The sequence below is a fragment of the Falco cherrug genome, chromosome 7, assembly GCF_023634085.1.
Source record: "Falco cherrug isolate bFalChe1 chromosome 7, bFalChe1.pri, whole genome shotgun sequence".
In the NCBI taxonomy this organism is placed as follows: domain Eukaryota; kingdom Metazoa; phylum Chordata; class Aves; order Falconiformes; family Falconidae; genus Falco; species Falco cherrug.
Window position 1 is genome coordinate 3,529,745 of NC_073703.1, and position 26,514 is coordinate 3,556,258.

Genomic DNA, 26,514 nt, shown 5'->3' on the forward strand with positions numbered 1-26,514 from the left:
CACTTGAGAGCTCGAGACCTGAGCTGCTCTTCTGAAAATGCAATCTTGGTATGTTCACCCAAGGTAGAAAATATGATTAAGGTTTATAAGTTTCAAATGTTTTTCTCCAGGTAGCAGGGCTGCCTGGGAGTGCTGTACCCTGCCCCAGGTGTGCTTTTTTTAGTTACTATTATTTTATTATTTTTTTAAAACGGTATCTTCCCCCAGACACAGCGAACAGCATTTGAGTTGCCCTTGGCTTCCACTTGCCTGCCTTGCACGAGGCCGCCCTGGTGCGTTCAGAAGGGCTGGAGGGACACACCTGCTTGTACACGTTCACTGGAACGCAGGGCAGTGCGCGGCTGGGACGAGCCCTTTGCTTGCTTGGCTGGAGCAGGGGGGTTCGTCGGTTATTTCTGGGCAACGACTCTGCCAGGGCTGGCCCCTGTGTATTGTATGATCCATCTCACCAGCCTTCTCTGAGTGCAAGGGGCCTCTGGAGACCATCTCGCCCAAGCCCTGCCCCAGCAGGCTCTCCTGGGGCAGGCTGCAGCTGTGCCCAGGTGGGTTTTGGGTGTCTCCAGAGGAGTCTCTACAACCTCTCTGGGCAGCCTGTCCCAGTGCTTGGTCTCCTTCAAGGTGTAGGGAGGTTTTTCCTTGTATTCAGATGGAATCTGTGAGGCAGTTTTTGCCTGCTGCAGGGCCCCACTGAAAAGAGCCTGGCCCCATCCTCTTGACACTCACCCTCACCCACCCGTAAGGTATTTGCAGACATTGCTCAGGCCTCCTCTCCAGGCCCAGCTCTCAGCCCTTCCGCATCAGGGCAATGCCCCATCCCCTCATCATCTGCACAGCCTCCCCCAGACCCTCTCCAGCAGCTCCTGTCTCTCTCCACCTGGGGACCTCCCCCGTTTCAGCCCGTTTCAACTAACCTCCCTGTTAAATTTGCTTTTTCCCTCCTGAGCCTGTCTGCGGCAAGTACTCGCAAGGTGCAATTACAGCCCCCTCGCCGCCACCCCGCTCCTGGCACCGCAGCCTTGGATCCCTCACGCAGCGCCCCGGGCCAGGGCGGGCTGTGGGGCCGGACTCAGCCCTCGGGCCCCGCGCCAGCCCGGCGGCACCCCGCGGCGGGACCGGCGGCCGCCAGGGGGAAGGCGCCGTGGCCGGAAGCCCGCCCGGGCCGCCCCTCAGCCGGAGCGGGAAGCGGCCGCTCCGCCCCCGCGCCCGCCCGCCACTCGGCCCGCCATGGCGCTCTCGCAGACCGGGACGCTGGAGCCCGAGGGGCTGTCGCCGCGCACCCAGCAGCGGATGCAGGTCTGGGGCGGGTGGGGGCCGCCGTGGGAGCTGCCTTCCCGGGGCGGCGGGAACCGGCGCGCTGGGGAGAGGGGACGGCGGGCTGAAGGGGCCGCAGCGGCCGTGGGGAGGGGGGCGGCCGAGGGCAGCCGTGGCCGTGGGGAGGGGGTCCCGGGGCCGTGAGGAGGGGGGTGGCCGAAGGGCCCGGGTCCCTGAGGAGAGCGGCGGCCGAGGGGAGCCGGGGCCGTGAGGAGGGGGCGCCGGGGCCGTGAGGGGGGGGCGCCGGGGGGGTGCCGGGGCCGTGAGGGGGGGGAGCCGGGGGGCCGCCGGGGCCGTGAGGGGGGGGAGCCGGGGGGCCGCCGGGGCCGTGAGGGGGGGGAGCCGGGGGGGCGCCGGGGCCGTGAGGAGCGGGACGCGGCGGGCGCGGGGACGGCCCGAGCTGCGGCTCCCCGCCCAGCCCCGCTTTGCCCCCGCAGGAGTCCACCCCGACGGGGCCCGGCCAGCCGCGGCTGAGCCCGCAGCGGGGCGAGCGGCGAGCCGGTGTGGCGCAGCAGCTGCGGGTGCTGCTCACGCCGATGGCCGTCGCGGGCCGCCGCATGCCCCAGAAGCGGCTGCTGGGCGCCTACGGCGGGGCGGCGGAGGGCAGGGCGCCGGGCGGCAAGCGGCTCTGCCTGGAGCCCAGCCCGGAGCCCAGCCCGCCCCCCGGCAGCCCGGCCGCCAGCGGCTCGGACGGCGTTTTGGACGCGGACAGCGACGGGAGCGATGGAGGCGACGCTGCGCTGGTGAGTGCCCGCCCGTGGGGACCCTCCCCACTCGTGACCGCGCAGGGCGGCTGCCCGGCCCCGGGGGGCTTTGCCGAAGCAGCAGCAGCAGCGTCAGGTGGGAGCTGTTTGCACCTGGGCTGCAGCAAAGGGGGTGGGTTTGCAGTTCTCAAGGTGCGCGTTCATTGTGTTCATAAAAGTAAAGTTAGAAAGTGTTTTTCCTCTTCATGTATTTTTTTTTTTAATATCTCTGGCTGGTAGTACAAAACTCTATTTTACCCTTTCAGAATGTCTTAAGGGATGAAAAAAATGCTCTTGCTGTCAGTCAGGGTGTATAAAACGCAGTGGCAAAAGCACCAGTATGTTCTAGTGCTGTCAATAACCATCTTCCAGGCATTGTTCCGGGTGGATACAGTCATAAGATGCAATAGTCTTGTCAATGTTCACTTACGTTTAAATCATCATTTCACCTTGTCAAGTCCACCTTCCCCTCTATGGCAGATAAAAATGATCTAAGAGTGTATTTCATTCATCTGTAATGTTTGCTGTGTCACTGAAGTTCTGTTTATTCAGTCACCTTAGTTTTGTTTCCGTTCTAGCAAGATTTTGGTGAACTGCTCTTTTTGTGGAATTAATACTAGGAATAAGTTTTATAATGTGAGCTAGGGTCTATATGGACAAGTTTTGGTGTTGATATGGGCTCACCCCGGTTTGCATAGGGGTTTTTGTTTGTTTCTTTACAAATATATTGAACCACTTCTAAATAATTTAGACAGTCGATTTGGAGACTCACTTCCAGAAGCCTGCGACATCTCTTGCAGGCCGTGTAACTGTATGATGAAGAATATTTGACTTTTCTTTTTGTAGGATGGATACTCACAGTTATCAGCTTATGAAAGGAAAAGACTAAAGAACATTACAGAAAATGCTAAATTCTTCGCTGCTTTAAAGTTGCATGAGGTTCGTATAGATTCTAAGTAGCATCAAAATTAGTTTATTACAAGTGTGGTAATTGTACTGTCACCCTTCTTGTTGTGAAACCCTTCTCTAACAGTGGCAGGTGTGTGAGGAAAGCCATGAAAATTTCCTGAGACATCAGGACTGCCCTGACTGGATAAAAAAAATGGGGGGTTGTGCCGCTAGTTACCTTTTTCCTAAGAGGGCGAGGCATTGGTTAAACTTGACAAGAGTGAGGAAAGCAAAATCCCACTTGTACGGTATTCCATGGCAGCAGCGCCCAGCCACACTGGTGCCTGTGGTCCCAAGAGCTGCAGAGCCAGCCGCACCAGGCCAGGTGACACTTGGGTAAAACACTGACGTGAAGGTGGTTGTGTGTGTGTCCTGGGCAGCATGAGCGTGGTATGTGCCTCGCTCCTATCACGTGTGCTCCCATCCCTTCCTTGTGCGCTGTGTTACCTGTGGAGGCTGCTGAGCTCTTGCACGTGAGGCACAGTGCACGTGGGTTGGCTGGTTGTCAGCCGCCTGCCCGGCACGGGAGGGTTCAGCTCGCTGCCCTGGCTTTGAGAGGCTCTGGGGAAGAGCCTGCAGGGCATGTGCGCACCCTTCAAATGCCCCCAGGGATGGTGACTCCACCCCTTCCCAGGGCAGCCTCGTCCAGGGCTTGACAACCCTTTCGGTGAAGAAGTTTTTCCTAACATCTAGTGTAAACCTCCCCTGGTGCAACTTCAGGCCGTTTCCTCTTGTCCCATCGCTTGTTACTTGGAAGAAGAGACCGACCCCCACGCTCCTGCCAGGCAGCTGTAGAGAGCAGTAAGGTCCCCGCGTCAGCCTCCTTATCTCCAGGCTGAACAACCCCAGCGCCCTGAGCCACTCCCATCAGACTGGTTCCCCAGCTCCGTTGCCCATCTCTGGACACGCTCCAGCACCTCAGTGTCTGTCTTGTAGCGAGGGGCCCAAAGTTGAACCCAGGATTCAAGGCGCAGCCCCACCAGTGCCCAGTACAGGGGGACAGTCACTGCCCTGGTCCTGCTGGCCACACCATTTCTGATACAAGCCAGGATGCTGTTGGCCGCCTTGGCTACCTGGATGCGCTGCCGGCTCATGTTTAGCTGGTTCCTGACCAGCACCCCCAGGTCCTTTCCCACCAGGCAGCTTCCCAGCTGCTCTTCCCCCGCCTGTAGCATTGCGTGGGGTTGCTGTGGCCCACCTGGCACTTGGCCTTGGTGAAACTTGTACAGTTGGCCTTGGCCCGTCAATGCCCGTCTTCAAAATGTAATGAAGAAGATGCCGTGAATGGAGGCCTCTGTGGTTACAGGTTCTACTTTAAATGTCTTTCTGTGTCTGGTGTGTAGTATTTAGAATATTTTCTTTGTTCTGTATAAAGAAGGGCCACAGAACGTCAAGACTGTACTGTGCTCCTGCGCACTGTTCGCAGAAATTGGGGAATTCTTGCTGGTACATGGAAGCGAAGCGGTCACAACACAGCTTGATGCTTAAAAATCCCTTTTCATTATTGTTATAATTACAGTATAGTTTACTGCAGTCTTTAGGTAATTGTATTTTATACAGGCTAATCTTTTATGCTTGTTATATATATTTTTAATCTTTTTTTTTTTCTTTTCAAGTCAGCTGCAAGACTTTACCAAATTACAACTAAAAGACAATCTCGTGTCACCAAAAGGTAAAATAACTTTGTATGAAATTTGTGTCACTGTTCCTTTATTGCCTTTTAGCTTGTTTAGCACTTCCATCTGCCCATACCTGATACTGTGAAAAGGGAGAGCTAGTGAGGAAGTCTCCCTATAAAGCTAAATCTGAATAACTGATTATTTTAAGCAGTATGAATTCATCAACAGGTAGTGCCTCTCCTCTGCCGTTGTTTGGAAAGAAAAATGACAGTATTCATGTCTTTTTGTCAAATTACAGAATTTGTTCTTTTTGTGATATTTGTATTAAGGTATTTCAAGCACACTACTTTTTGCTGACAATACTTTTGCACGACGGCTTAAGAAAGAAGTGTTAAATGATGGAAACCAATGATGGGAAAAAGTGTGGGAAGGAAAGAGAGGGGGAGAACTAGATGCAGCGGATAGGGTAACCGATTAGTGTAGAAGCAAAGACATTTAAAGGTGCCAAAATGGTGCCCGACAAAGCAGAAAAACGGGCTTAAGTCCAAATAAAGAATAAGATGCATGATGAAAGAAAGTGGAAAAAACTTGAAGTGAATCAAAACTAGTTAGGCTGTAAGTCTGGGCCAAGGTGTTAGAGCTATACTTCTGAACCTACCCTAGAGTCTTGTACGTATATGCAGAGGACTTAATGTTATTTAAATGTGTCTGTAATTTTGAAATGTTTTAATTGTTCTAGAGATAAGCCTAAAAAGGTAGAAGATGAAACAGTACGGCGAAGATCTATGCGTTTACAAAGAGTAGAGCCGTCAGGAATTCCAATGCCAGAGATGATGCCTGCCCAGCCAGGAGCAGAGGAATATGTAAGGTTGGGAGAGGTTAGAGGAGATACGTGTGTGTATACACAGCAGCTTTATAAAAACGGTGCTGGTGAATTTGACTTGATAATACTTGTCATTGCTGAGCTTGTTGTAAAAACTCTTAGACATTTGGAAAGGCGTGTTATACAGTGGCAATAATAAAACGTAAATTCTTTCACCCTGAAGCGTATTGAATAGCAGGCTTCCCATGTCCTCTCTGAAAGTTAGTCAATATTTTGTGACTCAGGTTGATGAAATAGTGCTGTTTTGGATGATCAGAAGGGTCCTGAGGAAAAATGCTTTGCATTTTTCAACAGCCCATAGATTTGAGCAGTTTTAAATTCAAAGTTTTATTATGCTGTTTTAATGTTATTTCACTGTAACTTTATCTGCTTTATTTTCCTTTGAAATATTTACTACCTTTTTGAAGTAGTTATATAGCAACAAGTAAAAATTTTATTGCTCTGAGAGATGGGAGTTTAAATCTTCCATGGTGCTGTAGAATAAAGCTAAATCTCTGTAATATAGTTCTTGAAGATCAACCTTACTGGAGTGTGAGAACGGAGAGGAAAAAACAATTGCTGTGCTGGTTTGTCTTTGCTGTTGGGTTCAGTGAAGTTCTGTTTATCTATTTAAAATATGTTGGTGCAAACTTTTTTTTAATGTTTATGTGTTGTCAGAATATCTGGTGTGTGGAAAGTAACAGTTCACCCGATTTGTCATTTTAGTTTTGAGTTAGGAAAATTTCTAATGTCGTTCCAGCCTCAAGTTCCAGCCGGACCTTTGCCAATGGTTCAAGATCAGATGGAGAACAGTAAATTAATGGAGGAGTTACTGACTACATGGATGAGGATAAGTGAGGTATTACTAGTTACAATTCGTTGTTTTTGGATAACGTAATTTAGCTTGGGTTCTAATTCTGATAAATATTTCCTTTCCATCTGTAGATGAAAGCTAATGATACTGAAAAGCGCATGCCTGGCCTGCAAAGGTAATCTGGAGACAGCAGCTAAAAACTGGGTATTGTCTTGTTCTCCTCCTTTCTTCTCTTGAATAGCTAACGTGTTGGTGATGTTGTCTAGATACCAAGACAGCCTGAACAGCATGGTCCTCAGTGAAGATAACATTAAAAAGGTTGTGAAATACCGAGTATGCTCTATGGCTATCCATCCTTCTGAAAGCCTTATCTTTGTGGCAGCTGGAGACAAGTCTGGGCAGATTGGTCTCTGGAATGTGGTGAGTTGTTCGTGTGCTCTTCACCTGGCAGAGCTGTTTGTGGCAGGATGAAGGCAGATATGGCACAGCCTGGAGTCTCATTTTTGTCAGGCTCACGATGGTATTTTAAGACTTTGGCCATTCTTACGGAGAACACGAGGGTGTCTGTTAAATTGAGGCTCACCAGAATTGCTTGAAAGGTCTGTCTGGTCCTTGGCAAACGCAGGTTTAATGGGAGGAAAGGTTGCACTGCTAATTTGGCAGGGCAGAGCAGAAGAAAATGGATCGCTAGCTGAAAAAATATTATCGGTAAGGGTTACAATCGCAATTCACTGTTGAGAAATTCAGGAACTTGCAGCAATACCACAGCTAGGTTTTGGAGAGTGAGGGGAAATGGGTGCTCAAGTATTTGGTTTTTTGAGTTTGTACAAATTTTGGGTAGCTGCAGTGAGTCACGGTTTTTCCAGACAGCAGAGATAAAATTGCTATGCCAGTATATCTGCTGGCACATATTTACCTACATTGTCTCTGGAAAATAGCTTAGCATTTGGTGCTTTGAAAACTTTTGAGGGCTTTGCAGATAGTCTCACTGTTGTTTCTGAATTGCCTTAATTACTCCTGCAGCAAGAATTTTTATTCATGCCCTTGACTTACACCTATGTAACCTCTCTCCACTTTGGTCCCACATCATGCAAGCCAGCTGCTTGAAGTTCACACACATGCAGATTTTCTTTTCATTTTTTGCAATGCCATTAACCTCTCGAGTTTCGAGTCATTTCTGCTTTGACAGCTTCAGGAAACTGATAAACTAAATTCAGCTCCGAGGCTCTTACTCAATTATAAGTAAGTTTAAACTGCTCCATGCAATTTAGAAGGCTCTGCAGCTGCGGTTGCTGCCTGTTGAGGAGCGTGATCTGGTGATGGGGAGGACAAAGTCTCCGAGTGCTGCAGGTCCTCTTTGTGGCCTTGCAAAGATGTTTCAGCGGAAGCCTAGAATTGTTGAAGATCCTCTTTTCCCTGGTTTTTCTCTCCCTTTTTTTATTTTTCTGAAGTGAGTTGGACTTGACCAGGTTTGGGGGCAGACTGATCTTTGTGGAATGAACTGGTTTTACTTGCTCCAAAATGGTCCCTTTGGTTTCTTTTAAAATAACGGAGCTTGAATGATGCTAAAATCAGAAGAGATGTAGGAGATTCTGCTTTACATTCAGTTTGGGTCACTATAATTTAGCTTGAGTTCTAAGTAACCTAATACTTACGTATTTTGATGTAAAAGGCATATGTATAGTCCTCAGTAAGATGTTCAGCACTGGTAATTGAGAAACCAATTCTGTCAGTGAAAGAGAGCCAGATCTCGATGTCTAGATGCAGCATTGTTGCCTGCAGTGACAAGTGCACTTAAATTACAGCAGAAGGTTGCAGCTTTTCCTAATTGAGAAATGGAATTCTGAAACGGAGAGTAAATTCTTAGTGCTCTTTTGAGCACAAGCACAATTACTTGTGTAGCAGAGAAAATGGTAGAGGGAGGGAGGCCAGAGCCTAGCAGTGCTGTGCTGAGTGGTCTGGGCGAGGGCAGTTCTCTCTCCCACGCAGAGGTGTTTGGAGGCTGTTTGGGTGAGACATCAGCCTGGGCAGGCTGTGCCCCGAAGCAGGCTTGCTGCTGTTACCCTGTGCTGGTGTCTCCACGCACCGAGCCCCCTGCTGCCTCCTCCATATCCAGAGCAGACTGAGAACATGTGAAAAACAGAGACTGTACTTCAAAAGTTGCTGTCATTAATAGAAGTACCTACAGTGATTAGCATCTGTGTCTGCTAAATCTCAATTGTTTTTCAGGACTGTAAATCTGAAGCAGCAGCCTGTGTCTTTATTCCACATAGCTATTCGGTCAGCTGCATGCATTTTTCTCCGTTCAATCCTGCTCACTTGCTGTCTCTAAGCAGCGAAAGTCTGCGATGTGGCGACGTCACTAAAGCTGTCTTTGATGAGGTGAGTGCTCCGTCAGTTGTGCTGCGTACTCCTTGGAAATCTCGGAGTGCACTGCTCTGAAGTTTTAGTCTCGTTGTACCCAAGATGTTGTTTGTTGGTTGTTTTGTTAACAAGAAAGTTGAAGATTCCATTTCTGCAGGGACCCGTGAAGTAACCTTTAATTAACATCATAAAAATACGCAGATGCTTCCTACTCAATAAAACATAGTAACAGCTTGGGTACTCCCGATTTCCTTCCTGCAGAGACAGTTGCAAGTATTGAATTTAATTTCCTATCTCCTATGTGCCTCTCTTCAAAAGCATTACCTTTTAACAATGACAAACGAGAGCGATTTAAAGAACGACATCTTACAGCCCACCCCTGCCCAAATACACACTGTAAAACAACATAAAGCATGAGCTGACTTTGCTTTTCTCAGGCTTCAAGTGAGCAAAATGCTGTGACTGTCTCCGCGGTGAGCCAGACAGCTGAACTGAGGAGCTTGGTGATGCTTGCTTTGTTTACTTGCTTTTGGCAGATACATCTGCATTGATCAGCTCTCAAGGGTTGAAAAATGTAACAAGCTGCAAGTGTTTAAAGCTTTTTTTCCCCCGGCTCTTCCAGGCACTGTCATTTTGGTGGGGTTGTAGGCAGGCCAGCTGCTTGGGAAGTATCTGCAATTGGTTGGTCAGGAGGCCGGGAAGGTCCGGGGGGGGGGGGTCTCGCCCTTTGGGACAAGAACGTGTCTGGAGGTCAAGGGAAGAGAAATGCCGTTCTCCTGCTGGGTTTGCCTTGTGCCAGCTTGCACAGCCTTGTGATACCTCTGGGAGTATTAACTGCTCTTGGAAAGGCTGCAGCTGCTAGCGGGGAGAGTCTGCGTGCCTAGAGAGCTGAAACATGGAAGCTTTCCTGCAGCGTTCTCGCACTTGTGGCTGATCGCTGCTTTGAGAGGAAACTGCCATGGGATAAGGTGGTTTGACATCCTGACTCCGATCTCCCAAATTACAGGAAACCAAATTCACGTTTCTGCACCTGACTCAAGGTTTCTGTAGCATCGGAGACTGAACGGCGTCATTAATCCTCAGTCAGCATGTGCCTGAGGGTAACAGCCGTTTGACTGCTGGAACACAGAGGTGATAGTGTCTTGTAAGAATTCTAGCAGCGAATGCAGAGTGTGTTGATTCCAGTTTGTTTTGGATGGCTAATCATCTCCTCCGTAGAAAGCTTACCAGTTCTACAGGAGGGCTCCTACATGGAGAGCTGCGGCAGGAGCTAACAAATGGGGCAGTCTCTGTTAGTATTTTTAGTATATCAAAAAGGGAGAGCATGAAATCTACAGCCCATAGAATGTTCTGGGTATTGTTAATAACTCTGTGTACCTCATCGAATAGTTCTGGTTACATTTGACCTTTTTCTGTGCTCAGATATGGAGAAGTGAGGAAAACTTATCTTCCTTTGACTTTTTGGAAGATAATGCCACCACTGCAATAGTAGGGCACTGGGATGGCGATGTCGCTGTTGTGGACAGACGGACCCCAGGAACATCTTCGGAGCTTTCTGCAGACATTGGCTTCAAAAGAACAAGGACAGTCCACGTTCATCCGGTGAATAAACAGTATTTCGTTGCTGCTGGCTCAGTGTACGTATCTCAAAATGAACGGCAGTTGTTCTGTATTTTCAGCGTTCTGTCTGCACTGGTGCCTGAAGTCGGCTGTAAATGGCACGTTGGGAGGGCAGGAGCAGGAGCAGCTGCTGGTGAGGCAGACAATTTGTCAGCCTCAGTGCATAGTCAAAGCTTTCTTGATCATTTTAGAAAACATGTTTTTAGTTCTTAGCAGGATTTAAAACAGGATACGCTTTGACTTCCCTTCAGCTTTTAGTAACAGGTACAAAATGGTCTTTTCTTGTCACTGGATTTTGGCAGATCATGGTGCAGAGAGATTTTAATGAGCTCCTGGTCTGAGCTGGCTCTGGTGCTCTCAAAGTCCTTTGGAACCACTGGCCATTTGAGTGAATATGCACGGCCGGAGTGAAGTTCTAAACAGCTCACAGCGTTGTTTGGTAAATGGAGAATCATTATTTAACTGTTGCCTTGTCAGCTGCGTTCTGTGTGGTGTGTGTTGCAGGGATGTTTGTATTTATGATGTTCGATACCTGAAGCCCAAGGGGAACAAGCCTGTGAGCTCTCTCAAAGGACACACGAAAAGTGTCGCTTCAGCGTATTTCTCGCCTGTCACTGGGAACAGAGTTGTGACAGTGTGTGCTGACGATAAGCTGAGGTAAGGCAGTGTGGGAGGGAGCGATCTATATGGAAAATGTCAGCGGGTGGGTTTGTATTACTGTTATTTCCTGTCTGCATGACCCATCACTGAGAGCTTTCTGTCTTTATCGCTTTTTTGAAAAGTGATAAAGATTTACTTGCATTGGCATTTTTAATGTTGTTTTTCATCATTTTTGGGTGGGTTGTTTTTCTAATTCTCATTTTCCTGAAGGACATTTAACAGTGAACAGTAAAATACACAGGTACTGTTAGTCTTTTAAAAACAAACAAACAAAACCCAACAAAAAACCCAAACCCACACAAACAAAAACCAGCCAAAATCCTGGCTTATAAATATAAATTCAGAATGCTTAGAAACTGAATTTATTTTTAGCTGCTGGTACTTAAAATTATGATGATATCAGCTCTTTTGTAACTGGTCTACCATTTGATAATTTAAACTGCTGTGAGTTGTGTTGTGTTAGAAATCTAGGGGTTTTTTTTCTACTTTGTAGTTTTGTGACCATAATTTAGGTGATCTGTTCATGTAAAGACCTGGTTGCGTGTTCGCCAGGTACATGTTTCTAAGTCCTGGATTGTATCAAAGACTAGCAGGTACAAATGGGGGGGGACACACGACAGTTAAGGCCAGGTTGGAAGTCACACCTCTGCTCTGGAGACTGCCCGTTGTTTTAAAAGGTGGGGTAAGTGTGTGCATTCTGGAAGGAATCTGAATGTGGTGCAGTTGTTGCAGTATTTAGGTGTTTTGTCTGGAAATTGGATTTTCTTTCTTTCCCCTTGCACATACACAGGAGAGAGCTCTTTTGTGCGAGTTCTGTGTTGCTGTAATGCTTTCTTTCCTGTGATGTGCTTACTATATATAATGAAGGTCTGCTCTCCATCGTGAGCTTGGTTACGGACATTGTAAATCCTTGGTGCTAAGAGAGTGAGCCTCGGAGTACAAAATGGTTATGAGTAAACCAGGATGTTTGTGCTTGACAGACTGGAGAAAACAGATACGGGTTCATTTATTCGCTGCCTCCTCCGCGGAAGCAAGCAAGCGGCTCTTAACTCGGCAGCTCGTGGAACTTTGTGCCCTTGCGGGGTGGGATCCTAGAAGTTTATCCAGGTGAAGGAGAGCCTAGAACAGGGGATCTGTTGGTTTGTCTGTCAGTGGAGCGCACACCTGCCTGAGGAATTCCCGGCACCGCAAGCTGTTAGTGGTGGGGGGTCACTCAGGCACGTGTTTTGCCTTCTCTTGTGTCCTTCCCGGGGCAGCCTGTTTGTGCAGCGACTGAGCGGACTCGAGCCTGTCACCTGTCCTAGAACTGTTCTGGTGCTCTTCCTGCAACACCTTTCGGAACTGATGACCTTCAATTCTAGCTAAAAGCAAATCCAATTAAAAAAGAAAATTTAATAATTTCGTTTGGAATGTTGGCACTTGTATTTGGGCTGGATGTCTGTGTGCGGTTTGTCACTGTGGTCCAGAATCTCCTGTCGTCTGGCCCCTGTGCCGAGACGTCCTTTACGAGGGGAGGGTGGCCTTTTTTAACATGTGCGTGTTTTATTAACACGCTGTTTTGTGTTCCAGGATCTACGACACCACCTCTTTGTCGTCAGCGGTCACAGTTCTCAGTACTGTCAGGTAAGCGGAGCGCGCTGGGGCTGAGGACAGTGTGCTGGGGCTGTCCTGCTGGGGGCTGCGCGGTGCCCATTGTCCGAACAGCCGGGGGGTCGCTGGCGGCTGTGGGGGTGACAGCAGCCAGCTGCCCTCCTTGCCCGGGAACGTGCTCTAGTCCTCGCGAGTGCCAGCAGTGGCTTCTGTGCCGAAAGCACGGCTCTGAGCGGTACGGCCTGCAGGGAAGCTTCGCTGCCTTCCTGTGGACTGGGAACAGGCCGGTTTGTGACTTCGGGAATGTGTTTTGTGTCAGAATGCTCTTGCTGTGTGCGCTGTTGAAATACCAGAGGTTACTTCTTACCAGTAAATGCGTGGGTTTGGGTAGTCAACACTTGTAACACCTTTGTGCTCCAGAAGGGCCAGTTGTTGTCAGTGTTGGTTTGCTAAGGAGCTGGAATCAGATGAGTCTGGCTTGAAAATTCTTAGTTTATTGAAAGGCCAGATCTGTACTTGTGCTATTTTTACTGAAATCTGTGACTGATTTCTGAATGAAATTTCTGAATGAATGAAAATTCATTACTGAAATGAAGTGTAACCACTTGGACTAACAATCACTTATGTCAGAGTACTCTCTGCTTTACCTCCTTGCTCCGTTACGTTTCCTTGTCCATCCCACCCGTGGTAGGATAGCGATGAACGGCTCCGAGCAGCTCGGGCTGTCCGGTGTGGGACAGTGCTGAGCGATGGTTTAGGAGGGCGGAAGATGGACTTAGGCAAATAGGACATAAATGAGGACACTTAAAAATACTGGGTTCAGTAAGAGGAATGTTTCTGTCTTTCTCTCCCTGTTTGTTTCTCTGAAGTCATAACAATAACACAGGCCGCTGGTTAACCAGGTTCAGAGCAATCTGGGACCCTAAGCAGGAAGACTGCTTCGTGGTGGGCAGTATGGCGCGTCCAAGGCACATAGAAGTCTTCCAAGATACCGGAAAACTGTTGCACACTTTTTATAACCTTAACTGCCTTGCTTCCGTGTGTTCCATTAATGTTGTTCATCCCAGTAAGAACGTCTTAGTGGGCGGCAACTCCAGTGGCCGCCTTCATGTGTTCAAAGAATAAGAAAAGTGCCTCAGATATTTTTTTTTTTTCCCTCGTGCATTAAATTTGTTTAATCCTTATTAAGCTGTTCCTAAGCTAACTGTATTTTCTCAGGGCAAAAGTGTATTTTAAAAGCTTTAGAATAAATCTTCTAAACTACCTTTGGCATTCTTGTCTTTAATTAGAAAAAGATACCCATCGTGGTATGACAGTTAGTTCGTACCTAGATAGATACCCTTCCCTGATACTGAAGTAACTTCTCCAAAAAAAAAAAAAAAGACAGGCCGCTGTCTCGGTAGGATGCTGCTGTGTATGAGGCACTTAATGATTCTCATTAGCGAATCCGGAGCACTTCGGCTCTGCTGGCCTGTGTGCTGTTAAGGCTGGTAGGAAGTGTCGAGTATCTGTGTCTTGGGCAAAATGCGTCCCGTAAGTGAGGTGCCTTGTTAAACCTTCCTGGAGGCAGAAGGAAGGCGGCCGCGGTGCCGCCACCCGGGGCTGTGCGTGTCTCTGCCTGACCAGGGACCGCGGGGCCGTGCCACACGAGGCAGGCGGGTTTCGGGCCGCAGAGCCAGAGCGGAGCGTCCTGCCCCGCTGTGCTGGTGGCCCCAGCGCTCCTAATACCGGAGAGTGGGTTCACCAAAGGCCACGTTCCTCACGGGGTTTGAGCCGAGTCTTTACTCAAGTGAAAAATAGGTACCGACACCATAAATGCTGAACAAATCTTATACCGACTCTGGTTTTCATGATATTTAAATATTTATTTAAATTTAAAAATACTTTTCATGGCACCAATGATTTTATGCTAACTAAGATATTGAATATGTAGAAAAAGGTACATTTTGAAGGAAAAATGTAACTTACAGTATTTGGCACATGAAAGGTTAATTCCTAGATTTTGTTTTTTATGAAAACTAAGAAATTCACATTTTCAGGTATTTTACCATCTACTGCTTAAAGATGCAGTATGCTATGATGAGATATTTTTTTTTTTTTCTGATATAAGAATCTATGGAAACAACGTTTTAATATAAAGACAGGTAAAACTAACAGGTAGTGAAACACAAGACATAATATGGAACATACAGGAAAAACATACGATGAAAAAAATCACCAGTTCTCATGGTTTTGCAGTAAAACGCTGGGTGGAAACTGCAGAGGTAAAACTAGGGCCGGGTCTGCTGCTGCTCTAGAGGGAGCCCATGTAGGGGGTGCCAGGGTCAGGGCGTAGAGGCTGCGCTTTGGAGGGAAAATGTCTCATGTACAGGGCACGCGGGGCCGGGCGCCTCGCGGGCGGATGGGCTGTGCTGTTACACCACGCAGGACATCAGCAGTGAGGAGGAGGAGGAGGAGGGAATGCTGCATCTTTAACCCGGGGCGAAAAACGTCAGGTTCGGGACTACCACGCACTGCATAGAAACACCATAACTACGGACTGAGGTAGGAACACTACACTAAGAGTTAATTTTGCTATGTTGCATAAAACAGGATTATCATGTAAAAATCAATCCTTCTCCTGGCAGCGCTCGTGAGGGCTCGGGCCTGCTCAGGATTAGGGGCTGTACGTAAAAACCCTCCTCGGCCCTTGTGCTGTAAGCGGGCAGCCGCGGCTGCATCCTCGGTGGTGAGACCTGACGGCTCAGGTCTTTGTTCCCCCCTCCCCCAGACAGTAGTTCAACAGGACCTCTCGTTATTGCCGTGACAAACGATCCAAGTCTGGCCGACTTGTGCTGTTGGATCAACCAACATCATCCTCGTGCTCCTTTGCCAGGCACCGGCCGAGCCGGGGCCGGACCCGCACGTGTGGTGATGGATGGTGGGATGCTCAGAGACAAGAACGCGGAAATCAGGCTTTTTAAAACTGCAGTTATGGCCCCAGCTTACGTAAAATCTCTCCCTGAGATGAAATAAAACTTGCTCACCTGTTTTTCACCTTTTTTTTGTTAAGTATGTCCAACTTCTCAACCGAAACAGAACTGGCTTTTATTGCTCCCTGTGTAAATAGTCTGCTGCTTCCCAGGTAACTGAAGGTCCTGGTGGTTACGTCACAAGTACGATGAGTTGGTTTTATTGATTTTTGCTTAAGAACAGACAGGTGTAATGGTTGTCCATTGGCTTGTTCAGTGTCACCTCCACTCCTGCGGTTCTGGCCTTTTTATCTTCAGAAAAGTCACAAAATTATAGCTCCTTTCTCTATTCCAAAACTAGTGACGGGTTAATCTGGTGTTAGGCTTCCGAGCTACAAAAGCGTTTACTCTTACACCATTTGCTCAGCGTGAACCGCTTGGTACAGCGCACCACGGTCACCCAATCCGTAAAGTAAAAAAAGACTTGATTAGATTCAATAACAAAATAGCATTTTGTTGTTAAAATAGACCTTGAAACAGTCTTTTTTTTTTTTTTCTTTTTTTGTCTTTTTTTTTTTCCTTTTTTTGTACAAAACAGGTACAATTTCGGAGGCTAAAGGTCTTCCTAATAAATCCAACACGGTCACTACCGGCTGCAGGCCCAGGCTGGGCCAGGAGCGCCTGGTGTGTGCTCGCCTGCCCATGCTCTCCCTGCCCTCGGGAGCGCTGATGCTTCAAGGCTTAGGAAAAGCGATGGAAGGCTGAGTGCAGTGCAGGACGAGGGCTCCCGTGCGCCGGGCGACGTGGGGAGCCAGCTTGCACGCACGCCTGGAAGTGGGGGGAACCGGGGTGTCCCCCGATAGCGTCACACTGCGCGTCGCTGTGTAGGAGACTCCGGTTAGCAAGGAGGGATTGCTGCAAAGCGGTACTTGGAAGGTGGTGGCGGTGGTGGTGTGCACAGTGGTGGATTTAATAATGTAACAGTACACGAGTGTTTAAATTAATACTCAGTAGCACCATTGCTAAAGCTCCTGCATAATGGAGCATCGCGAGCCTCCCGGCTGATGCTCGTACCACGGTGGGTGGCAACACAGAAATAAATTCCTCTCTGCTCGGTGCTTCCGAAGTCATACGCGCGTCTGTGAGAATCGAAACGGTAAAGTGTTGTGCGGGCTCCAGGGGTGGGAGCAGTACGGCTGAGCACGGGGAGGAGGCGGCCCCGGGGGCTGCGTCCACCCCGTCTTCCTCCCGGAAAGCCGCCTCCTTGGCCGCACCGTGCTGTGGGTCGGGAAGGGAGGGTTAGTGTGTGCCGAAGGCGCCCCGGCGGGTCCCGCGCACGGGGGACGGCGGCTGGTCTCTCCCCAGGCCCCCAGCTAGTTACGTGGCGACTCCTGCCTTCAGGTGTCAATGAGCAGGCTTACCACGGCGCGGACTTTGCAGGCAAACCATCGCCTGAGGGGACAAAAGTATTGGTAATGGAACTGCTCGAACTCGGGGGTCTGGCGGATATCGCGGAAAAAGGCAGTGTCAAGGTCGGACTCGGTAAGGATGATCAGGAGGAGGAGCAAAACAAAGAGGAGTCCAACTGTCACAAGGAGCAAACGCAGGACACTTAAAACAAACTTATTCACCTGTTCCGCCTGTGCCGCCCCCAGGCCGCCGGCACCCGGGCACAGGGCCCGCAGCTCGCTGCCCAGCTCCTCCGCCTCGGCCGCCGCTGGCGTGCCGGCCTCCGACTCCTTCTCCTCCTCGATGCTGCACGGGGCCCCGTTCGCCTGCCGCGAGAGCAGCATCAGCTCCAGGCTGTGCTCGGCCACTGGCGTGGGCAGCACGCTGTCCGCCGGGCTGTAGTTCTCATCGGCGATGACGGCCACCCGCTCGCTGCTCTCTGTGCGGCCGCTCCGGCCAGCGGCTGTGAAGGCATCGCCGTGGGAGGCCGAGCGCACCGGGGTCGAGTGGGCACTGTCGCGCAGAGACTCCAGGCCTGGGGGAGAAAAGGGGGGATGCTCAGCGGTTCCACTGCCAGGAACCCCTCCCTTCAGCCCGGCGGCCCTGGCAGGGATGGAGCACAGCTGCCCTGGCTGGCGCTCCTTGGTTTTGGTCCCTCCAGGCTGGCGGCCACAGCTCGTGACTGCCACAGTGACGCTCAAACACCCGTGTGACTTGTCACTGTCACCGACAGCCCTGGCTGTCAGTCTGGACCAGGGGCAGGGGCCTGGCCTTGTCCTCAGTCGATCACAAACACCTTGTGTGCTCCAACTGCTACGAGGTCGCTGCCCCCGGCTGCTTGAGCCCCCCCCCCCCGCCGTCAGCAGTGCCAGCCCCTCCGCGGCACAGGCAGGGGTGAGCCGGGGGTGGGGGCTGGGACAGGGACAAGCTCTCCCCGCAGCACCACTGGAGACAGCTGAGCCTGCTACAGCCCCCAGGGTGATCCTTAGGGATTTATCCTTCTGGATTTGCCTCCTGTCTGGCACAGTCCTCACCTGTGGGAGCCCTGGGCCAGCCTCTGCTGCACACCTTGAGGCAGAGAATTAAAAGACGAGCTCAGGATGCCACAGGTGTGAAGCAAGGGCTGTGCCCGCCGTGTGCAGGATGGCCCGGAGCCACAGCCCTGTCATGCACAGGAGACTTCGGGGGCTGCACGTTGGGCCAGCCTCACCGACAGCTCTGATTTCTGCTGCGTCACTAAAAAACGAGATGTTTTACAGCTGCTCAGAAATCTGGTTTAGACCTGGCCAGGAGCCACGTGAAGAGCTGCCCCGCGAGCTGGGCTGCCCTTTGCACTGAGGCTGAGCGTGCCGGGCAGGAGAAAGGCAACTCCTCCTCCTCCCCCACGCCCTCCCAAAAACCCCGAATTCCAAGCAACCCCCCCCCAAGCGCAGGCCTTGTTCCTTGCAGTACTCACAGTGAGAGGGCAAGCAATGCGGGGTGGGAGGTGGCCAGGAGCAGCGAGTCCCCAGTGCCACCCTGCAGCCGGCTGCGAGGGGGACAGTGCTGGACACATGCCCAGGTGGGGAGAGCACAGCGCGCCAAAGCACCGTGGCACACGGTGTCACTGGGTGCCCTGGCCCCACGCCCCGCCGAAGGGTGAAGCGGAGAGCCCCGAGCCCATCCTGCCGGCGTTCCCCGGGGATTTGCAGCCTCTGCCTTGTAAATGCTCCCCAGATGCCTAGGGATCAGCTTGGCTTAACGCGAGTGCCACTGCGGGCACGGCTCCGGCGCTAAGCGCAGGGGAGGAATAAACATGTTCTCACCCCAGCAGCTATGTTTTCTCGTGTGTCACAAAGCTCATGTGACCCTCACGGCACCCGCTGGGTCCCTGACGGGGCTGGCACCCGCTGGGGTGGCAGCAGCTCAGGGCTCACTGTCAGCAGAGCAGTGCTGGTCCCCCAAACCCCAACCATCCCCCTTCCCTCCTTTCTCCACGGGACTGCCATAAAAAGCTAAAAAATCTGGGAAAGCTGGATCCAGCCTGAAAACCGGAGCTGCTTTGTGGTAATAACAACCCAGGGTCCAGCCAGCACAGGAGACCCCAGCCACTCCCCACAGCACCCACCCTGCACCCCACATTCCTACATCCAGTCACGTGGAGCCCGTGGGGACCCCCGGGGACGCCCCTGCTGAAGAAGAGCCCAGAGCCCGCGCAGCCCGGCAGCGCAGCGTTACCTGGTGCAGGTGCATCCCCGGGGCCGTGCGGAGCATCGTAGCCAGGGCTGGGGAGAGCCGGGAGGAGCGGCAAAGCCCCCAGAGCCCGGGCCAGCAGCTGCGGCCCCAGCGCCAGCACCCGGACCCTCACCTCCCGGCAGCAGTGGTTGATGAGCCGCAGGTGGACGCTGACTTTGGTTTTAATCTTTATCAGGCACTTCACCATGGCGGCACGGGCAGCGGTGGGCCTGGCCCGGGGCACAGGGCACCCGCAGGGACTGCGACGGGGCGCGGGGCCCGCTGCTCCCCACTGGCGCGGCTGGCGCAAGCGGCGCTGGGGCCCCGGGGTCAGGGCTATTTTGGGCTCCTGCATTTCCACGGGACCGAGCTGAAGGGAGAGCGAAGACAGGCAGCTGCTGGCGCAGGGGTGGTGCCGGGAGGCTGTGCCCGCTCAGCGCCGTTCCTCAGGGGAGGCTACTCGCTGCTCTCGCCCCCTCCCAACAGCACGTGCGGGACGTGGGGGAGAGGGTGCTCATTTAACTGGGTGGCAGAGGTGACCCTGTACGCAGGGCTGCGCGGCTGCCAAGCACGCTTCTGCCCCAAAATCAGCACGGCTGTCAGCCCTGGGCTCCCTCAATGGAAATAAACACCCTTCCTCCTCCGAGGGACCTCAGGCGGCCGTGCTGGGGCTGGCCGTGCACCCCCGCCTCGCCCCCTGCCATCCCCATTCCCTCATCCGCTTCCCAGTTTTCCAAACTTCTACGCATCTTCCTGTGGCCCCGACACACACCAGCAGCACCCACCACACACACTGCTTTCCACCACCGCTGTCACTGGGAGTCAGACGCTGCCATCACCAGTGGGTACAACAGCCACAGCCACCAGTGTTGTCCCCAGACCTGCGGGGCAGTGCCAGGGCTGGTCCCAGCATTTTGCCCTCTGCCAATCCTCCCTCCCAGGTGCAGCCCAGCCCTGGGACAGCGGCCAGGGGCTGGCACAAGTGCTCCAGCTCGGCAGACTGGAAGAAAATCGGCATTTCCGAAGGCAAGCCATGGGTGGTGGCCAGTGGCCGGCAAGGAGCAGCTCCCAGGCAGGCAACCAAAAGTTCTTTCGCAAACCAGCCTGCGTGTGGTCAGACCCTGGCCCTGTGGCTCGCAGTACCAGCCTGCCCTGCTGGGCCCCCGCGGGTGCTGCCGCGCCTCGCCAGGCAGGTCTGCTTTGCTTTCAAGCCAGCGTGGTGTCTGGAAGAGCAGAGCGAGGCACGCTGGCGTGCGCAGGACCAGGCTGCCAGTGCAGCTTCAAAGGAGGGCTCGCTCCCCGCTCCCCTGGGTCAGAGCTATCAGGGCAACCTGCAGCCTTCTGCTGTTATTTCCAAATTAATCTAAACTAACATGACTGAGAAATTCTCCTCTGCTTTGCGTCTGCACTGGAAACTTCTGTCCCACAACCAGCCCTCCGCTTTGCCTGGGCTCAGCGATTGATGCCAAAGTGGCCGCAAGAACAACACCTGGCGCTGCCCAGCCTCCTGTAAGACCCGGGGGACACACCAGGGACCTCCCCTGCCTCAGCGTTCCCTTCCCCCACCAGGGGCTACAAAAACCAGCTGGAGGTGCGAGTCCGCTTTCTGTGCGTGCCGTATGTCTGCATATGTGGATGCAGACGCATATATGTATGCCCACACGTACGCATGTCCGCGGTGCCGGGGCTGCCCCCGTCCCGAGCCCCGGCAGTGGCGGGAAGAGCCGCCCCGTGCCCTACCTTCCATGATGGAGATGTGCACGGCTCTCCTCCGGGTGCGAGGCACGCTGCTCAGGCGGGGGCCGTGGGTGATGGAGGGGCAGCTCCGGCTTGGCACTAGCCCTGCCCTGGGGACAACAACAGGGACAGTGTCAGTGCAGCTCTCCTGCTTCGGTCCTGTGGCTCCCTTGGCCGTCCTGGGGAGCCGGGCACCAAACCCCCGGGAGGCCCCGGCCCCACGGGCTGCACCCTGCCGCTGCTGCCGGGCTCTTACCGGTGAATCTCGGGCGGCTCCCTCTTGATCTTGGCGCTGGACTCCATCACCTCCTTCGCAACACGGCCACTGCGGGTGGTTTAAGAACAGCAGCGGTGAGGACACGAGCACCGCACCAGCGAGCTGTGAACTCCCCCCACACACAGGCTGGTTATGGGAGCTCTCCACATGGCTCCAAGGGAAAACAGAAATATTTGCTGGAAAGAAGGGTGATGGGAAGAGCAGGGAAAGGCTGGGCTGGCACCTCCGCTGCCACATTTTGCTGCTTCACCTGGCAAGAGACGCTGGACACTGTGGGGTCACCTCCCCTCTTGGGGACACACACACCAGGGGCACCCAGGCCCTCCTGTGCCACCATCGTGCACCTTGCAGCTGGGGATCTGGGGATGCGCTGGGGTCTCTCGTCCAGAGAGATACGAGGTCCCAGGTCCAGGCTCTCACGCCAGGGCCATGGAGGAGTAACACCCCCCAGGAATTTAGGAACCGTGCTCATTCATCTCACTCCTTGTTCTCAAAACCCAAACCCCAAAGCTCCCCATCCACTCCACCCCTCCACTCCTGTCCCTCCAGAACTCTGCAGTTCTGGGGCTGGGGAGAGGGATGTCAGCTGTGAAACAGAGGAAGAAGTGGGGATGGCCTCACTGAGGCAGCAGCACTGCAAGAGGAGGACCCTCAGCAAGTCTTCAGCCCACTGCAGCCCTGAACCGCTCCCCAAAGCACGTCCAGAGGAGCACCCGAAAAATATATCCAGTAACTGCTACTTACTGTCATTATTTACCTGTATCGGAACCGGCTTCCCTTGAAGAACAAGTTGCTGCTGGACACCGTCCGGACCTGACTCGACTTCTCCAACCTGCAATGGCACCAAGAGCTGCGTGAGCACCCTGCGCCACCGGCCAGGTGCTGAGCACCTGGGCAGGGTCCGGCCCCCGGCACTGCTTCATGGCAAAGCCTTTGCCTGACACTGTTTCCAGTGCACCTCATGGGTGGTGGGGACAGATTGCTCTGCCGATGCTGGTACAGCATCCCCCCCACCAGACTGACCCCCAGCATCAGAGGGTGGGAGCTGCGTGCCGCCAGCGAGGCCAAATTACAGGAGCAAAGCCACGGAGATGTGAAATACCATCAGGAATGAAACAAGCCACAGCCAGCGGTGGGGTGGCACCAGCTGGTGGGACACAAGCGTCTGGTCCATCAGGGCATCACCCCACAGCCCTCTCCACTGACACAGCATGTCCCTGCTGGCAGCAGAAGCGTTACCGTACCTGGGCTCTGGGATGAACCTGCTGCCAATGGCTTCTCCAGTGGCTGGAGGGGTCTGGGGCCCACGTCCCTGGGGCCACCAGTGAGTGCCCACACGCAGGAGCGGCACAGGGCTGAAGCTCTCCAGAAGCTAAAACCCTCAACAAAACCTCTGCGTCGCAGGGGTGTGGGAACAGGCCCGTCCCAGGCGGGCTGGCACTCACTGGGGTCACTCTGGCCAGTGGCAGGTAAAGCCACCAGGAAGGACAGTCCTATCTCCCCATCATCACACAGGAGCCGGCCCCTTGCCCCAGGAGGAGCCCAGCAGCACCTCGGCTGAGCCTACAGTCCACTCCACTGGGTGTGTAATCCAGCAGTAATCTACTGACATGATTAATCATAAAAAGATTTGTAAAGCAATATTGCAATTTCATTTCATGTTAATATAATGAGAAATGAAACCTGCTGATTGCAGCTGCTGATTGCAGTATTCCCAAAGAGAATACATCACACGCTTTATCTCACATCTTGCTGATTAAAATAAAACTCGTTACAAAGCACAAAGCAGGCTATTTTTAAGTACAACATGAGCAGGATGGTAAAACCAAATTGTTCCACCTGGCACCTCCCTGGTTTTTTGGCAGACAATCCAGCCCGTGACCTCTCCCTTTCTGTCTGACAGCCCGATTAACCAAACCAGGGGCAGAAAAGTTGCCTTGGTGGCCAAGAACCAGGGAGCCAGAGCTCCTGGGGAACGACACCACCTTCCCCACCCAGGCCAGAAGTCCTGCAAAAGCCTGGCAGCTGGCGGGGATGGTCCCTCAAGCCACTGTCCCCAACTGCCCAGGCTCACAGGTGCAGCCCAGACTGCACATCACCTCCCCAGTCCCTTGAATATTTCCCATGAATAATTACCTTGTTCCCCAAGAGCTTAGAAGCAGATTATTTCTGAAAGTTTTTAAGCCTTCCTCATTAAAAGGCAGGCTTTTCTAAAGCGCCCCGGGGCACTGGCTTGACTTCAGTGGGGATTTTTGTGCAGGATTCAGCACAAACAGACCCTGCAAAGCCATTTTGAAAATCCATCGCAGAATATTAGGTCAAAAAACCTTCCTTCAGTTCCGCCAGTGTCCATCCCTGCTGCATCCTGCACTGGGCACAAGCTGCACTCACAAAACCTGAGCATCTGCAAGTGCGGCCAGCTCCGAACAAGCTGCTATTAACCAGGAAAACGCTGAACTACATCTGCTGTTGTGGACAGGACTCATGCTGGTTGCTCAGCATTAAAAGCTTAATCGCCAAACAGTTAGTTTTAATCTCCTGGTTAAAGGTTTGCTGTGGAGGAATGAGTGCAGCAGGGGTGGGAGCAGAGCCCCCAGTCTGGGGGCACTGGTACTTTTGGTGGCTGGGGACTCTGCCGGGGCCACTGGGACAGGGGTGCCATGTGGCTGGTGACAGCCAGTGCCGGAGCCCCAGTACCTGGATGGAGCCCTCGGGTGGGTGCTGTGCTGACCCACGGGGAGATGCAGAACACACCACCACGCACGCCCGGGTGGCCAAGCACTTACTTGTAGAAAGCCTGGTTTTCTATCCCACACTTCCAGAGGTGTTTGCAGGCTTCTGGTGTTGGGGCAAAATATGTGAGAACAATTTTCTTTTCCTAAAGGAGAAAGACAAGGAGTCAGCAGGGGAAACAAGTGAGTGATGCCCGCCAGGCAGAACGCTGGGAATGTGGAGGGAGGCCTGAGCAGCTGGAGCTGGGGAGCAGCACTGATGCAGGGCAGATCCTCCTCCAGAGCCGCTCAGGACACAGGGAAATGTTGGAGCATCAGCAGACACCCTGGCATGGCACCTTGCACAAAGGACGGGCAGACATCTGTGCCAGTGACCTACCACCCACCTCCTCTGGCTTCCCTGCCTTCTTAAATACCCGGAAATAAATTGCTATAAACATCATGCTGATGGCTTGCGTGGGAGCCAATTTCAGCCAGAGGTTTTTTCAGGCTGATTTCATTAACCAGGGCTGACCGAGCAGAGCAGGATGGTGGTAACAAATAACGCCAACAATCCCAAAGGTAGCACACGGCTGCGGCACGCAGGCACGGCAAGAAGCTGTGGGAGGTCCCAGGCTGCTGCTCAGGGCAGAGCCCCTCTCCTGGGCACAGCCCGGGGCTCACCTGGGGTCTGCAGGCTCTAACGCCCCGAGCAAGCTGCCAGCAGCAGCAGGGAGGTGACCCCAGTGCTGCCACCGAGGTGCAGCCCCTGCCACCCTGCCCACGTCCCTGCACCACCAGGCCCAGGGTGACGCTGCTGCAGGCTGCTCATGGAAAACCTGCTGAAGTAAGGACCGCGGCTGCGCTCGGGAAGTCCCATGGGAAGGGAAAGCACTCACCTCTTTCTGACTTACGTATAAATAGAAAGTCTTCCCTTCGAATTTCATTTTGGTCACCTCGTTCCTGAAAGGACAAGGACAGGCAGGTGAGAGGCACCGCCGCCCGGCCGGCTCACAGGCACGGCACCGGCCAAAGCGCTTACTGGGAGCTGCGGGCTGAGCACTGGTGCTTGGGGGTGGCAGTGGGGCAGCTTCAAGACCCTGTTTTCCATCCCTGGGAGGCGCCACAGGGCAGTGAGAGGAACCCTGGCTCAGAAACCAGCAGCTGGAAGGGGGGAAGCTGACAGTCAGTGCGGTGTCCCAGAGTCACTGGGACCTCATCACATGGGCACGGGCTGGGTGGCAATGCCAGCTGCAAGGGACACACCGGCCAAAATCAGAGATGCAGCAAAACCCAAGGAACAACACAACCAGTTTCAGAGGGGCTGGGGGGCTTCTGGGGGACTCAGCCAACACGCAGATGATGCAGTTTAATGTAGACAAATGTTGAAAACAGTCCGGGGCCACAAAGCAAACGGAGAGAGAGGGCAGCTCACACAGGGGAGCCCTGCTGCATGCTGACCAGGAGCAGGCTTAGGGGCCAGGGTAGAAAAGCCCCTGGAGCCGGCAGCCCAGCATACAGCTGCCACACAGGAGGCAGCCAGGCTCCTGGGCTCCTCCAAGGGTGGGACAAAGCAAGAAGTGACACCCTGAGCGTGCAGCATGGCTCTGCTCAGCGCTGCTCTCCCGGTCTCAGGAGAATCCCGCTGCCCCACAGCGCAGCAACCACACAGCACTGTGAAGATGACCTGTTTTCTCCCCTGCTTGAGATGCAGGTGTGCCGGTGCAAGCATGTGCGGGGCACAGGATGGGTTTTCCAGCTGCGGCAGCATCGCTCCCCTGTGTCCCCTGCTCAGATGGGGGCACTGGGGGCACTTACCACCGTCATGCACATACAGACACCACGCCCCTAACTCGGTGCAGTGTGAGCACCCGGGGAAGGCCCCCGGCACTGGCATCACCCACATGCCCTGTCTGTGGGGGCTCACCCAAGCATCCCTCGAACACCCCAGGGTGATGTGGGGCACTCACGGCCCCTGCCCTGCAGCACCATGCACATCTCGTGAGCAGAAGCGAGCCAGCCGGCGCGGCTCCAAGCAAGCAGGGCACCATGGGCGATGCTGGGGCAGGAACTCACCATTTGATGAAATGAACTCTCTTGTTTCCCTGCAGAACAACAAAACCGAAAGGAGTGAAGGCCAAAAACGCCGCGTTCCCCGACACATCCTGGAAGACAGCAACAATTTCTCATCAAAATATTGCCAAGCCAGCAAAGCTTATACATCAAAAGCAATCCTCCGCCCCAAAGGCAGCAGCGCTGCAGAATCCTCCACACCATCTCTGCCAGCAGGATGCTCCCGGCAGGCTCACCAGGACCGTGACACCCTCCACACACAGCAAAACCCGCAGCCGAATAACACGGAACACGGCAGCCGGCCCAGCAGCGCTAACGAGGAGAAACTACAATGCAGCTGCCCTGTCCGCATATAGGAATAAACAGTGAAGGCAGTGCCCCACCAAACCTTTCACTAGTAATTAAACCAGGAAACAGTAAAAACCCGTTACACTTGACTCCCTCAGAGCCCTTCACAGCCAGTGCAGCTGGGCGGCATTGAGACAGTTTAAAACCAATAATTAGTGTCATGTACAGAGCAAGGCAGCAGTTTAACTTAATCATAATGTCTAGACTCCAGGGAAGCTATTGT

The 26,514-nt window shown here is 53.0% G+C and overlaps 2 protein-coding genes across 5 annotated transcripts in view; one reads left to right on the forward strand and one right to left on the reverse strand.

Moving 5' to 3' along the window:
- Window positions 1–1,182: 1,182 nt before the first annotated feature.
- On the forward strand, window positions 1,183–13,795 carry WDR76 (WD repeat domain 76). Its single transcript, XM_055717085.1, has 13 exons — window positions 1,183–1,293; window positions 1,749–2,054; window positions 2,901–2,993; window positions 4,619–4,674; window positions 5,361–5,484; window positions 6,244–6,342; window positions 6,429–6,472; window positions 6,564–6,717; window positions 8,527–8,679; window positions 10,084–10,298; window positions 10,786–10,938; window positions 12,511–12,564; window positions 13,401–13,795. Exons 1-13 carry the CDS (start codon window positions 1,225–1,227, stop codon window positions 13,654–13,656), a joined length of 1,776 nt encoding a protein of 591 aa, XP_055573060.1. The 5' UTR covers window positions 1,183–1,224; the 3' UTR covers window positions 13,657–13,795.
- Window positions 13,796–13,896: 101 nt separating this feature from the next.
- Window positions 13,897–26,514, reverse strand: part of FRMD5 (FERM domain containing 5) — a 112,673-nt gene continuing 100,055 nt past the window's right edge. The window contains exons 8-15 of one of the 4 annotated variants that reach the window (XM_055717083.1): window positions 25,947–26,035; window positions 24,770–24,833; window positions 23,946–24,037; window positions 21,917–21,991; window positions 21,139–21,207; window positions 20,886–20,992; window positions 17,114–17,466; window positions 14,185–16,934 (exon numbers count right to left, since the gene is read on the reverse strand). In XM_055717083.1, coding sequence (XP_055573058.1) covers window positions 16,887–16,934; window positions 17,114–17,466; window positions 20,886–20,992; window positions 21,139–21,207; window positions 21,917–21,991; window positions 23,946–24,037; window positions 24,770–24,833; window positions 25,947–26,035 — 897 coding nt within the window. In that variant the 3' untranslated portion in view covers window positions 14,185–16,886. Of the gene's footprint in view, window positions 17,467–20,885; window positions 20,993–21,138; window positions 21,208–21,916; window positions 21,992–23,945; window positions 24,038–24,769; window positions 24,834–25,946; window positions 26,036–26,514 lie in introns of all 4 variants that reach the window. The other 3 variants (XM_055717084.1, XM_055717081.1, XM_055717082.1) reach the window with 3 other exon arrangements.